The 14,532-nt window shown below is 44.1% G+C and overlaps 1 protein-coding gene across 1 annotated transcript in view; it reads right to left on the bottom strand.

The window, feature by feature from the left end:
* CNMD (chondromodulin) overlaps window positions 1–14,532 on the bottom strand; it is a 106,059-nt gene that overhangs the window by 32,359 nt on the left and 59,168 nt on the right. Inside the window, exon 5 of the mRNA XM_069639878.1 lies at window positions 3,442–3,595. Coding sequence (XP_069495979.1) covers window positions 3,442–3,595 — 154 coding nt within the window. The remainder of the gene's footprint in view (window positions 1–3,441; window positions 3,596–14,532) is intronic.

Here is a 14,532-nt window from a genome sequence, read left to right as displayed (position 1 = left end):
AAAATTATCTTCGCACTGCGACACACGCTGTACAGACCTCCCTGCTACATTTGAGGCAGCTGGCTCCTTTCTCCAGAGTCTTTCAAATTTGAGTCGCTGTTCCTCTCTGGGTATTGCGTACCCACTTGACACCACCCTTTCTGGCTCCAGGAGCTGGCCTCATGATGACACCCGTTAAAGCAAACCCACTTGAAGAGGCACAGGTTCTTCGGTGTCCAGGATGTGAGTTGCCTCAGTTGCTGGTACAGCTGCAACTTCACATGTTTGAGGCACATGCGTTTGCAAAGTTTAACATTGCATGTAACCAGGGACTGTCTCAAGAATCTTATACTGTGTGCATCTTCTGTTGTTGTTTAACATGCCCCCATCTCTGGTACCGGTTCAACTCAATGCCCAACCTACCCCACAGGGTTTTTCTGTATCATTTTCACTCAACCACAGACCATGACACCAACAGACCAACTGGGCACTGATATGCAGGGGAGTTATCTGTGTCAAGCTGATGAATCTGAGGATGAGTCCCCTTCTGAGGCCAGATTTTCAACTTGAAATTAGGATATGACACTGTGGTGGAGACTGAAGCAGGGCTTCTCTATATTTCTTTAGATGGGTGTTCTAAATCTCATTATACCCTCATTAGCATTTTAAAGGACTGGGATTATTTTGCAGACAAATGTCATTATGGTAGTGATAAATCTGGCACAATTGCAATCTTCTTCCCTTGTTGGCTTGTAAAATCTTCCCCACCTATTCAAGCTCCTATGCTATCACTAAACCCACCTTCTGTGACCCCTTGGTACAGCGCTTTGTTGCTTTCCAGCTGGGTCTGTGTTTTATAAATCCCTTGTATACATATGAATTTGCACTCAGCATCCTCTCTGGTTACCTCCCAATGGCTCCCCCTCATCTGAGCTATTCTGGATAAAAGGATGGGACAGCCATTTCCTACATCAGCAATATTTCTGTCGAAGCAACACGCTCACTAACGGCTTTGGCTCTTTTCCCTACACCACAGATTGGTGGTTCCAGGTAGACATATCTTTGATGACCTCGTGTGTGCAGATCGCGTCCCTTTTACAGGCTTTAGAATTTGCAAGCCCCAACTCGCTTCGAATTGGAAACAGAGTGCATTCTTCAATCAGGCTCGATCACCTTCTTCAATGTTGTCATGTGGACTTCCTGTGATGGCCGCATGAGTCCAACCTTCTAATATGGACCCAAATTCTATCCATGCACCTTCAAATGATCATAACCATGGTTTCCTTAGAGTACAAGTGGGGAGCCACTCCCAGCCCACTGAAGATACACAACTTGTGGGCTGTACATGATAGCGACATCAATATAAATATCCGGAAGCAAAAGGCAATTTTTCTTGCCCTGAAGTCTTTCTTCACCAGTCAAGGCGAAGAGAAACATCCACATAGTCAACACTGATATTTTATATCAACAAATCAGGTGCTACTGGTTTACACACCTGTCTTCCTGGCAGTGGATGTGGGTGCTTGGAAAGCAATGGCCACACTAACCAGTCCACCAGCCAGTCAACTCCTTCATTAAGCTGGACTGTCTCAGTAGATTTACTTATGCTGCTCACGAGTGAGGGCGCATTTGGAGGTCACCCATCCTCTTTGGGAGGGGATAACATCCAGAAATATATCTGTCTGCATCCAGATGAAACATCAAGGGCAGTCGGTTTGGCTCTTGAAGGGGCAGAGGTTCTCATTTTATTGGGCGGCCTTTCTCCTGAATTAGAGTGACTCATCCCTTACTGCCTTCCTTCCTTATGTATCCTCCAGAGTGCCTAATTCTAGTGGATCCCAATAGGCCAAATCATTTTTCATGTTCAGGTCTGCTGCATCTGGCAGGGGTTCCTTCCTTTTATGGATCATTTTAATCCTGTCCTCACCTGATGAGCTTAGCCACATGGCCCACAAGGAAATATGGAGAGCTTTCCAGCTGCTAAGATGCGCTCCACTGGGAAGGGCAAACATTGCAGCTGGCTTAAGTTTTGGCATTGGGTCTTACTTGGAGACCTCAATGTACTGAAGTGTTCTCAGGTAGTGGTTTGTTGTCCATTTCTTTTTTGGCCATGTATGGCATCCGGGTCATGCAGGGAGATCTTATGTAGCTGTCATTGGCACTTCTAGGAATTTTGAGAAGGATTTTTTTCTTTAAAAACAGTGTTGTGAAGAATCACTTTAAGACGGGGATCTAGCTTTTATTGTTCTCTATCATGTTTTTTCTATTTTGGTATGCAAGCCATGGGAGCTCCTGGGCACACTTGAGCCTAGACTGGTGCCCTGGAAGACTGGTGTCTAGGTTGCAGTCCACCTCTGCATGGACCATTAAGGAATCTCAGGCTCACTCCCTTTCCAAACCATACAACGGTTTTCATAGGAAAATGGTTGGCCTAAGAACCCCTACTTCCTTTCTTACCTATGGTCCTCCGTCAGATATCTGTATTCCTTCATTTTTACAATGTTGCAAGAAGATAATGTAGACTTTTGCAGGTCTCTTACATTTCACCTGGCTGCATGAAAGCCATTGTATTGCCTGAAATGTTTTTGTGCATCTTTGCCAGTCCCTCTCTTAGCAAGTAAGCATTCAAGGCTTCCTTCCACTTGTCTCCAGGTGATGGTTCATATCTTAGAAAGCCTAAAGCACCTTCAGTATCTTTACAATATCATGTTTCTTTGGATGGCATTTGTAAGGAAGTCACGTGGCTACTCATGCATATTTCAGACTCTACTCAGAGATGATAGCTCTAGGTCAGAGAGTTCATTTCTCCAAGACCTTCTGAGGGTCATCTTACAATAGGTTGCATTCTCCCCAGTCTGGTTTATCATGCGGTAGAAATATCACATGAGTCCACCGGACGAGGCACTGGACATATTCGTAGGCATATGTAACACACCAGAGTGGCTCTTGATGTAGTGATTACTGTTCTTCCTCCACCCACTCTGTCTATATTTTGTGTTTTATTTTATTTATAAACTGCTTTTACCAAAGCTCTTTAACAATCTATAAAAATAACAACGGTACAAATAGCAGCAAAGAAAGTCGCAAAAACAGGGAAACAGAATCAAGTTTGGGATAATGACTGAAGCAGATGGCTTTTGAGCTGGGTTGGAAAGTAATTTAGTTTGGTCTGGATGGTGGGAAAAAATGAGGTGTTGCAGGAACCAGCCGTGCACAGGAGGGTGGCGGTTGTGGCTGCACATGCATGCTGGTGTCACTTTTGCATTTAGCTGTGCAAGGAATGGTCTGAAAGGGGGTCCTGCAGCCAAAACATTCCATTAGAATGGATGTAGGGGTCTAGGACCTACGAGTGAACAGGTGATCCTTTTTATTGCACGCACAACAGAAAAGAAAAATGTGTAAGTATGATAATCCTTTAAAACAAAAATTAAGTTAATTAAGCATGTATTTTAAAGATCTTACCTTTAGGATAAGTAGGTCTGAGCCAGAAAATAGGAAGTTCCCCACACAGTTCTATGATTTTGGGGCTAAGAAAGCTGTTGTCCTTGATGGGCTGGTCTGCCGCTACCCAAATCAGAGAATTCTCATCAAATTTAGCCGGCATAATTTCATCTTCCTATTCAGAGTAAACAAACATACATGGTTACAATCCATAATTTTTTGTTCACAGCAACATCCAAGTCTAAAATATGTTAACACACTTTATAAAAGGTTGTAAATACACACCTCAAGTAGAGGTTGCCATGACCAGGACATGCATCAACAGACAAGACCAAATTCAGCTTTTCTTTTTCTGTTCTCTTTATTCTGCCTATCACTGATTTTCTATAGACAACTGGCAATTGAAGCAAGAATACGAAAAGGTCTCCCTCTATATACCATCAAGGGTAAACGTGTAAGTCCTGGTGTCTTTCTTCCACCGTCCTCCCTTTTCCTAGAACTCGTGGTTATGATGGGGTTCGTCCACGTTTGGGGAATATTGTATGGTCTCCAAAAAACAATGTTCTCCTTGGAATGATCAGGATAACTTCTCTATCCGAATGCTGATGAGATCTAGCAAGTGAGGTCCAAAAAACGAGCAAAGTGTGTGTGTGTCTCTCTCACTCTCTGAAACAAACTGCTACCAACACGCATTCTTACCCTGAAGTTTCTTAGGTTCCCACGGAATCCCCTCTTCCAGCAGTCTTGATGCCACTTGTTTCTTCTCTCTGTTCTGGAATCGGGGCTCATTGAGTGGCATACAGCCTCCTCTTATGCAGTAGCTCAAGCAGCATTGCCAGGGATCCAACCTCTTCCTAATGAGTAAATCTGACCTCCTCTTGACACTCAACTTCAATCTTTTACAGATGTTCCTTAACCTCCTCCTGATCCTCAACTCCAACCTCCCCATGATGTTCAATAACTACAACTTTCTGATGCTCATATATTACCACCTACTGATGTTTCTTAACTACCTCCTCCTGATGCTAAACTCCATTTTCTTCCGGATTTTCCTTAATCTCCTACTGATGTTCAACTCCAATCACCTCCTCCTGATGTTCATTAGTCCCATTATCGTTAATGCTCGAGTCCACCCTCCTCTTGATGTGCCTTAATCTCCTCCTCCGGATATTTAATTCCAATCTCCTCCTTCTGATACTCCTGTTTAAACGCTTCCTTCTGAGGTTAACTTAATTCCTTCCCTCTTGCCTCTAAGCTCCATTCACAATATCCTCATTGGACAGCCTCTCACTCCAAGCTCCTGTTGAAACCACTGTCTGAAAATACCCACAGCCCTATCTCCCGGGCTGGGCCTTTCTTTGACACTGTGGTCTTCCCTCTCCACGGACCGGGCTCTGGCGAATAGCCTTCAGGTGTGTTCGGCCGTTAACAGTGGTTTGTGATGGGGCACTTTGTATCAGATGTGCGAGAAGTAGGTGTGTAGTTTCTTCAACAGGCACGGACCAAGGCTCTAAAAGACTGGTCTGCCATCTAGGATAGGCAAACCCTGTTCCGGCATCCATGCACCGACTACCGGGTTCCAATAGTGGAGCTGTGTCTGCTCCAGTACTTGCTGTGACAGTGACAAGCGACTGTGTGTTCCGACCTTCTGCTATGATCATGTACGTGTTGGGAAAGTGTTTGCTACTAGTTGCTCCTATTACAGGGCCGCTGCATAGATGGTTGTGGTAGTGTGATCTCTTATCTGCATACTGTGCCTATTTAATGGGCCAGTGTTCTTTATGTGCTGCATGTTGCTGTTGACTGCCCGATGACTAGCATTAAGTTAGGGTGACCTTGGGATCCTACCCACACTTCCCCTGGGGCCATCCTCCACTAGTTTGGGGAGACCCCCCACCTCCAGGGTCACCCCACTAAATATCTGCAGAGCCAGGCAGAAGACTGTTTTCATCTTCCCAACCTGCATTTCACACATGTTGGCGTGCATTGAAGCACTTTCGCCTGCCATCAATCAGGACCTCCTACTCCTAAATGTATGAAAAGCAAAACATCCTCAAGGAGGGAACATGGTAAATTGATCTAGCGTGCCATTTCATTGTCAATGTTCTTTCTGAGTTGTATGAATCATTACTGTATTACCTCAAATCTGGGAATATCCCAAACCGGTTCCTCTTCGGTGCATTCTAATTGTACATGTGGCCTGCGGGTGACTTTGCTCACGATTCATTAGGTTTAGATAAATGCATGAATAGTTATTATGTTTGCCCTTCGGTTATTGTCACGAATCAAAATAGGCTTTTCATTTTCCGAATTATAAATGTATTACATTATGGGAAGTATTTATTGAAACAATATAATTCTCCTGGGCACTGCTGATTTAATTATTTGATCTCTGCATTGCGTTTGTTTGATAAGCATGGCGCTTTTCTTTTTAATAGATATCTTTTCTTTACATGAAGAACAGGTTGTTTGTCTCCATTTTCAAAGTACACCGTTCATAACCACAACACGTGTGCCAAAGCTGTAAAACATGTATGACAGATGTACAAACGTAATTCCAATCAATGAACATCTTCTGTGCACGTGACAAAGACATTTAAGTCTAGAGTTGATACTATTTGTCGGTATTTTGTCAATAAACTGGTCATGGTGGGAAGTCCCAGGTGGTAACAGCCTGCTGCTTGATTTAACGATGGTGGGCAGAGCCATTAACCCTGCAGCACCCCGCTGCGGCCAGCATTACATTCAGACCGTGGCGGAATACTAATGACAGCAAAAAGTGTATGAAAAAAACGGTATCCAGTTAAATTGTCGAATGCATATTTTCGAATGCCATTTTGTTGAAAAAAAAAAATCCGAATCTGCTTTTTTTAAATTTTATGTTTTTTTTTTGGTTTAGTTAGTAAAAAAAAAAGTGTAAATAAAAAAAAATAGGGGAATGGGGGTAATAAAGAAAATTTTTAAAAAATCACTCAAATTTTTTTCCAGGCATATTTGTGTCGAGAAAAATGCATTCGAAAATGTGACATTCGAAAAAGTCACTATAAACCAAAAAAAGACTGTCTTTTCATAAAAGAGAACAGCAAAATTTTGAGTCTCTTTTCTATTTTCATGACAACTAATGTGAGGAGACGCTGCTCAGAAAGGGGAAAAAGAAGAAAATAAGTTGCATATATATTTTTATTTTTTTAAAGTATATAGCAATAGCTAGGAGACGGGGAGGAGGGAAAGGACATCTGAATGGCCAAACTCCACTGCTGTTATGAGGCAGCTATTGGATAAGGCTACAGTTCTGGCTTTCACAAGTAGATGAAGCGCATGCTCCGTACTGCCTGTTTGGCGTTTGCAGCGCCGCAGGGTGTTCATTGTATTTATGTTAGTGCTTTGGCAGGAAAGACTTCAAAGAAGGTCATACTCCCTGTAGCGGTAGACACATTACTGGGTGTTTACATGACATAACAAGCTCTAGTGGTTGCTACATAAATATGCCAGCGACCATAAAGAGGGGGCAGCAATAAGATAGGATACATCTATGTTATATAGAGTGTACAGCAATAATGGTAATAACAAGTGATGTTTGAGTATGGCTTTACACCCCCTTACTGTGGGGAAGATTTTGATTTCAGGGGGAAGGGAATTCCACTATTGGGGAGAAGGAAGGGTGAAGGAGTGAGCGTAGGTGGCAGCCGAGGGTCGGTCGTGGACAGCTAGCTTGAGGAGGGCTTGGGATTGAAGACTGGTTGCTGGTGATTAGCAGGAGAAAGAGTTAGCCGGGCTATTCTCTTGGATGGATTTAAAGACCAAAAGCAGGAATATGAAGAGGTTGATATTATTCATAGAAAGCATAGTAACCACCCCTCAGTGAGATTGCTTTAGAAACCTACCATTGAGTACTGTGTCTGGATGAAGCCTGGGCCCACCTCAGATAAATCACAATCGTGACTTCTGTGTATGCAACAAGGTATTAACACAAAAAGTTACTATACAATAACTATTTACCTACTTTTTAACAGAATCTCACACATCTGGTATTTGCTTTTAAGTTCTGAGACTGTCACTCTCTGTCATGTTTTGCATTGACTTGTTCAAGTCTTGTCTTAAAAAGGGAATCTTTGTGTATATATTTTTATTTTGTACAGTAATGCTTTGCAGAGCATCTATTTTTTCTTCCTCTTTATTTCATTTTCTCCCCTCCTTTCCTTGCCCACCAGCTTTATTTGACTTTCTTGGAGCATCACAAATGTCTAAATGAAAACCGGTCATCATTTCTATTGTTCCCTTCCTCCTCCCCCTTTAGTTCATCTTTTCTAATCTTATATAGACTGCTGATTTACACATGCTTCCTTGCTCCTGTTTCTGTGATGCCTTTATTTGCTGGGGCGGCTACTTTTCTTTGGTGGAAACCAGAGCACCGTTGACCTTCCCTGTCTTGGATCTTTAAGGGCTTAAGCTATATACGAACGAAAATACGCTATATGTTGACTTACACAAAAGTGCAGATGCATACAGTACGGTGCACTGCATGCAGCATGCAAGGCAATACACAGCAAGGGGAGAGCAGTGATGCAACACTCCTCTTCGGCACTTAAAGCGGGGAGGTACACATGTCTCTGTACTTCCCCTGCCTCCCTCTTCGTAAGCCTCAGTAAGAGCCATGAGAGGGAAAGAACTTGTCTCTGCATTTATGCATTAAGTTATTTATTACAATTGTATAGCGCACAGCCACCGTTGGGCAACGAGGTGCTGTTACTTGAAGGGAGCTTAGTTACTGGGGGTGGGCACACAGGGATCAGCAGTTATGCGTTGAACAAATATAGAGCAAATATACATTAAGATACATGTAATATACATATAAGCATGGTATATTTATGTGAAAAACAGGTTCAGCTGGAGATCATGGCATACTTCAGTACTTCTAGTTTTCATGGCTTTGCGAAATGTCATGAGTGATGCCTCGCCTCGGAGGGTAGGAGGTAGGGCATTCCAATGTGAAGGTGCTAGGTAGGAGAAGCTAAAGCCACCTGCTCTAGTTCTTCTTGACATAGGCACACGGAACATGTTGGCGTAGGGTGTTCTAGTTGGCCTTGTGGAGGTGGAGGGGTGGATCCTTTGTGAGAGGTATTCAGGTGCAGAGAGGTGGATGCACTTGTGGGTAAGAGTCAGGGTTTTGAATAAGATCCTCTCTTTTATTGGGAGCCAGTGGCATGCTTTCCTGGCGGCAGTAATGTGATCATTTTTAGAGATGCCTTGAGCTGCGCAGAGTGCGTTGTTCTGGATGACTTGTAGTCTATCCAGGTTTTTGGTGGTTGTTCCTAGGAAGAGACCATTGCAGTAGTCTAACCTTGAGCCTGTGATGGCTCTGGCTATGTTGGTGCAGTTCTCTTTGGAGAGAAATGGCCTAGCTGCGTTAATTAGTTTGGCATGGTACGCTGCCGAGGAGGCGATAGCACTGACTTGTTTGTTCATGGATAGGTTGGAGTCCAAATAGACACCACGGGTTTTGACTGAGTCTGATACTGGGATTTTAATGGAGTCGATAGTGAAATGGCTAAGCTGTGAGTCGAGGTTTTTTTGTGTGTCAGAGGAACCTACCAGGAGGAGTTCCGTCTTGTCAGAGTTGAGGCATAGTCCGTTTGCTGCCATCCAGGCCTGGATGGTGTTGTAGATGTCGGTAAGCATAGCAGAGTCTGTGTCATAGTTGCCAGTGGGGGTGAGGAGGATCTGGGTATCGTCCGCGTAGTTTGTGTAGGAGATACCCATGGTGTCGAGGATGAGAAAGAGTGGGCGAGCAAAGATGTTGTAGAAGGTGGGAGAGAGGCATTCTCCCTACAATGCCCACCTTCCAGCTTCTCTGCACTCTACGCCAACAGGGCGTGGCCAGGCAGCAGAGTTCCGAAAGGAGAAAATAACCATCCGACAAAATCACTCAGATCAAGCAACGAATTTGCTTCGAACTAAAACCATGCAATAAAAGAAAATTCAGAGGATCATCATTCTCTCACCTAACAGCAATATCAATGAATTAACTACCAAAAAACATACGCAAGACAAGGGATCATTTGGAATTCAGGAAACTACTCAAATACTGGCTCTTTGCGCCAGAACTAGAAGGAAACAACTAGGAAATATGCACCCAACGGAAACAAGAATCCTAAGGATTAACCCGTGACATTGACTTTATCTCCCGTAATGGGAGGGCGGGGGGAGAACACCCAGACAACACATGTCCAGATACAGCTAGCCCACAGAAGAAACTCAGGTAGGTAAGGACCCCCCGCCCCAAGGGACAGGCAGGCAATGACTAGAAACCCCTAACCCAAACATTGCCAAACCAGGGTGGGAAACACGCCTGCATCAGCCAGGTAGACATACCACTAGAGTAACACAGAGGAAAACTGCCACTCCTAAACATGCCTGCCAACTATGTGGACAAACTACAATACCAAACAAACAAAACATTCATAGATGCTGAGCACAGAAACGCAAAGACAAATAGGTAAGGAAAACCTGCTAACCCAACTCTAAAACCTCAATGTTCCGCATACACTTCCTATACAGAAACTCATACAGCCACATCTCTGCACAGCAACCTGTGTGCATTTCACCACACTGCAACAACAGACTAAAAACATATACCCCGGCACAACAGCACCTAAGCACAGCGAAGGGTGCAAACCGAACTGAAGCCGCCAACAGGACATCTTGTCTCTCACTTTCCTATTCCCACTACACCCTACTAACCCCACCACTCCCCCCTCTTTTCGCACCCTCCTTTTCAGATCCGCCAGAGCACCTGCGGACCACTCCGCTGGTGACGGTGCATGATACAAATACCTTTAACATTAACATGGCAGCCATGCTCCTTCAGCCATTGTCTCCCTCTGCCCCCTCCATCTCCTCAAACAGGCTGTACATGTCAAAGAGGCTGAGGAAGGCTGTAGTGATGGTGGAAGCTTTTGCTGATGGGGTTATGGGGGGCTTGTGAGTGGACACCTTCTTTCTAACAGATTCAAGATCAGTGGGAGCCATGTTTTTTTCCGTTAGCATTCATATTCTCCTGAATTCCCCCGAGCATCTGAACGTTGTGAAGGAGTCTGAACCAATGAAGGGAGGTTTAGGCGTGCTTCCCACCCAGGAACATGTTTTAAACAATGTGTTGAAATTGTGTATTTTACAGCACAATTTCTGAGAAAACTGTGTCAAAATCACTCCAATTTACAATCGGTTCTGCAGGGTAACGCAGGAAAATAATCCAATGGATGGATTCCAGCTCACCACGAATAGACTAGAACATTGCACAAAATGTTCTGGATACCTGCACCCACAATATAGTCCTTCAGTGCCACTGTAAAACATGTCCCTGATGATGCCCACAAGATATGACAGCACTGCTACTGTAAAGCACATGTTCATGATGCCTCGGCTTACAATATCTGTCAGCATGGTCACGTAAAACACTGCTTCATGCTACATATGCACAAATATATACCACATGTCTAACTATGAAATCCTTTCACTATGGCACTCATAATATATACCAGCACTGTAAAGCACGTGATTGCGATCTCCTGGTCCACATGTTATTGATAAAAGCACACACACCAACCCTTTTACACAACACACATATACACAAACTTACACTCATTCATGCTCTCCTTTATACTTAATAAATAAATAAAGTAAATGTACCTGTCAGCACAGTGAACATGTTATTTCTTCGTCGGTCTGTGGTCAGGGACCTTGATTGCCAGGCAATCATTTACTTTTCCCAGGCATGCCTTGCTCCTGTACTGCCAGTTAGTATCTGACCATAGGATTTCAGGCTCTGGAAAATACCGCCAGTAGTTGGCCATTTAATGGCAATACGTGGCAGTCGGGCTAGTACATGGATTGTTTTATGGCGATACCTGGCAATGGCCTGAGGATCTTCGCTTTCAGTGCAATACCTAGCAATGGTGCAAAGGCCTGGCCATAAGATCGCATTTTCTGGCAAATTATGGGAGTATCTGTGCATATAATGGCAAAGCATGGAATATGATGGCAAAACCTGGCACATGGTCTTGGGTACCTAGGTATATCATGGGAAAACACGTCAAATGGTGTGAGTAACACAATATTTAATGGGAATACCTAAGCATATTGCAACACCTGGAAAAATGATGTTAGGTGCCTGGGGAGTAGTGGCATTTGATGACAGTACCTGATAAATGCATGGGGAAGTAGCGCGAGTCCTGGAATATTATGGGAATACCTAATATAGTGTGAGCTGCCTGACAAATGGAGCATGTAGCAAGGAATCTGGTAATTACTGGTAAATGGAGGCAATATCTGCCAGATAAGGTGATTGACAGGCATTTCCATGGCAGCACTTGGTAAATGCTAGCAATACTTGGCATACAATGTGATTATCTGAGCATGTGATGGCATTGCCTGGCAAACAATGAGAGTACATCGTTCATACAATGGTAATACCTGCCACTTATGGCAACTCCTAGCAAATGCTAGAAGGTTCCTGGTCCTGGGCAAGTGAAGGCCAATTCTGGCATATAGTTTAGGTGCCTGGTAAACCAGTGGCAAAACCTGGCATTTGGCAGGAATTCCCTAACAGTCGAATGATGTGAGTACCTGCACATATGATGGCAATAATTGGCAATTATGCTAATTTCCGGGTGTGACTGCATACACCGTCTCTCCTGTTACACCCAAAGAGGAATGTGGTGTGCATGCCACACCCTCTGCTTCCTACATGTCTTCTGCGAGCGATGCGTGAGATGTACACTGTCTCCCTGCTATCCTGTGCATAGCCACCTGCCTCCATGCCTTTGGCAACAGGGCCAGGCAAGTGGGCAGGGCAGATATACATGCCACTGGGCTTAAGATAGCAATATCTTGCAAAGATTTTGATGATGAACTCTGGCAATGGTGTTGACTACCGGTGTATATGAGGACGATATTTGTAATATGATGGCAATCATTGACAAATGATGGACGTGCCTGAGGATATGATGTCAAAACCTGAGACATGGCATAGGTACCTGACCATACCATGGCCAAACCTGGCAAATAGTACGAGTTGATGGGCATAAAATGGCACTACTTGGTGTACCTTGGCATTTTTTAGGAATATTTGGTTGATGATGTCAATACCTGCCAAACGAATATGAGTATGCTATCTTATGGCACCAAAAGACAAATGACGGTAGTACCTGGGGCATACTGGTGAATGGCGTGGGGTACCTGGGAGTATGGCGTTAATGCCTGGCAAATGGTGCAAGTACCTGGACCTTTGATGGCAATATCTTACAAGGGCTTGAGTAACTGGGCATTGCCTTTAACTACCCGGCTTTTAGTGTATTAACTGGGCAAAGTAGGGCAATAACTGGCAAATGGCAGCAATTGGCACAATATAGGAATCATTTGCAAATAATTTACCTCGCCACATGATGAAACATTTCGTAAATGGTGTAAGTGCTGGGGCACACGAAAAACGACCTCTCAAACTGTACCAATAACTGGCATATGATGTATCTACCCTTGGATGGTGATAACTGGTATTTGCTAGGAATACTTGACATAACATGTGAGAACCTAGTCATACAATGAAATTGTATGGCAAACAATGGGTGTAACTAAGCATATGATGGCAATCACTAGCAAATGATGGGGGTTTGGGGTTGGAGGGGTGGTCCTGGACATTTGATGGCAAAATGAGGCACATACTATAAGTCTCTGGGCGTAAAATGGGTAAAACCTGCAGTTTGTGGGAGGTCCTAGCCAACTGGCAGATGCAGTAAAAAGCTGCATACATGGTGGCAATTACTCGTGTGTGAAAGCATTACATGCCATATATTTGAATGCCAGAGTATATTATGGCAATACATATCAAATTGTACCCGGGCCCGGATGGCAATAGCTAGCAACCGATGAGAAAACATGGGTGTACGATGTCAGTACCTGAAACATGGTCGGTGTGCCTGGGCACATAAAGGCAATACTGACAAAACAGACAACATTCCAGTTGTACAATACACAAAACGAATGTCTTTGCCGATTCTGTTTTGTTGGTAAAGATTATTTACATTAAGTTTGTTTGTTCTGGTTCACATTTCATTCCCTCACTCAGATAGTCTGGCACCCATATCTACCCCAAGCGTGTGGGATATTTTTATGCTAATGCTCTTCATCTGCTTTGTTTAACCATTGTGTGTCTGTTGCTTCAATGTGGCTAACACAATATCTAGTGTGTGTCTATACTCTAGACTCTGATAGGTCTGAGATTCTATTGTTCATGTTGTGCCAGCCCCTCTTTTCGTATCAGGCACAGTTTTCTTGATGTCTTTCCCTTGAGCGACCTTTGCAGACCTTCTTCTCCTGTCAAGCTGATATGCCTGGGGGACCCCTTCGGCTTACATTCTTCTTCGTGTAGGTCTCCTGCCATAAATGCCTCTTCCCAGGCTCATTTTCTTTTTTGTGTTTGACTTGGAGGTCTTTTAACGCTTCTCTTTCTGCAGATCGTGAATTTCCTAGCTAGAGGCAGCCCTTTATTTTTATGCCATCTGGTCTTTATCAGATAGGATTATATACTTACTGCGCAGCGTTTACTGCGCCCCCCTGAAAAATACGTCTTTTTTTTATTTCGAACCCCTTTTCACCCCATGTATGTTGGGGGGTGGGTATCGTATGTAATGGATGAAGGGGAGCTGCAGGGGGTTTCCCCTCACATATCGGGGTAACGGGGTAGAAATAAAAAGTTGACATTTTCGGGGATCACAGTAAACGAGGCGCAGTAATCGCATAGATCCTATCAGATTGGAGCTGCCGCACTCTGGCGGGTTTGTTTTTCCTGCAGTGGTGGATTTGTGGCACTTTGTCATGCTGAGGAGCAGAGGGCAGAGGCTGAGGGCACAACAGAGGACTCAAGTCCAGTCTGAGATCCCCCAGTTACTTTATGCTTCTTCTGACAGTGGTCAAGAGGAAGGTTAACAACTAGCGTGGGATTCCTCATGGGAGGACTAAGTGAGACACTGCTGAACAAATAGTGGTTGTTTTGGGCAAAGTGACCAGTGATGGGGCTTTTACTTAGCTTTCTACTTCCCCGAGGACCGCAGTCCT

This window comes from Ambystoma mexicanum, chromosome 7q (genome assembly GCF_040938575.1).
Source record: "Ambystoma mexicanum isolate Mex_15411 chromosome 7q, UKY_AmexF1_1, whole genome shotgun sequence".
Taxonomy (NCBI): Eukaryota; Metazoa; Chordata; class Amphibia; order Caudata; family Ambystomatidae; genus Ambystoma; species Ambystoma mexicanum.
The sequence above is the reverse complement of the archived record's forward strand: the minus strand, read 5'-3'. Positions and strand labels throughout refer to the sequence as shown.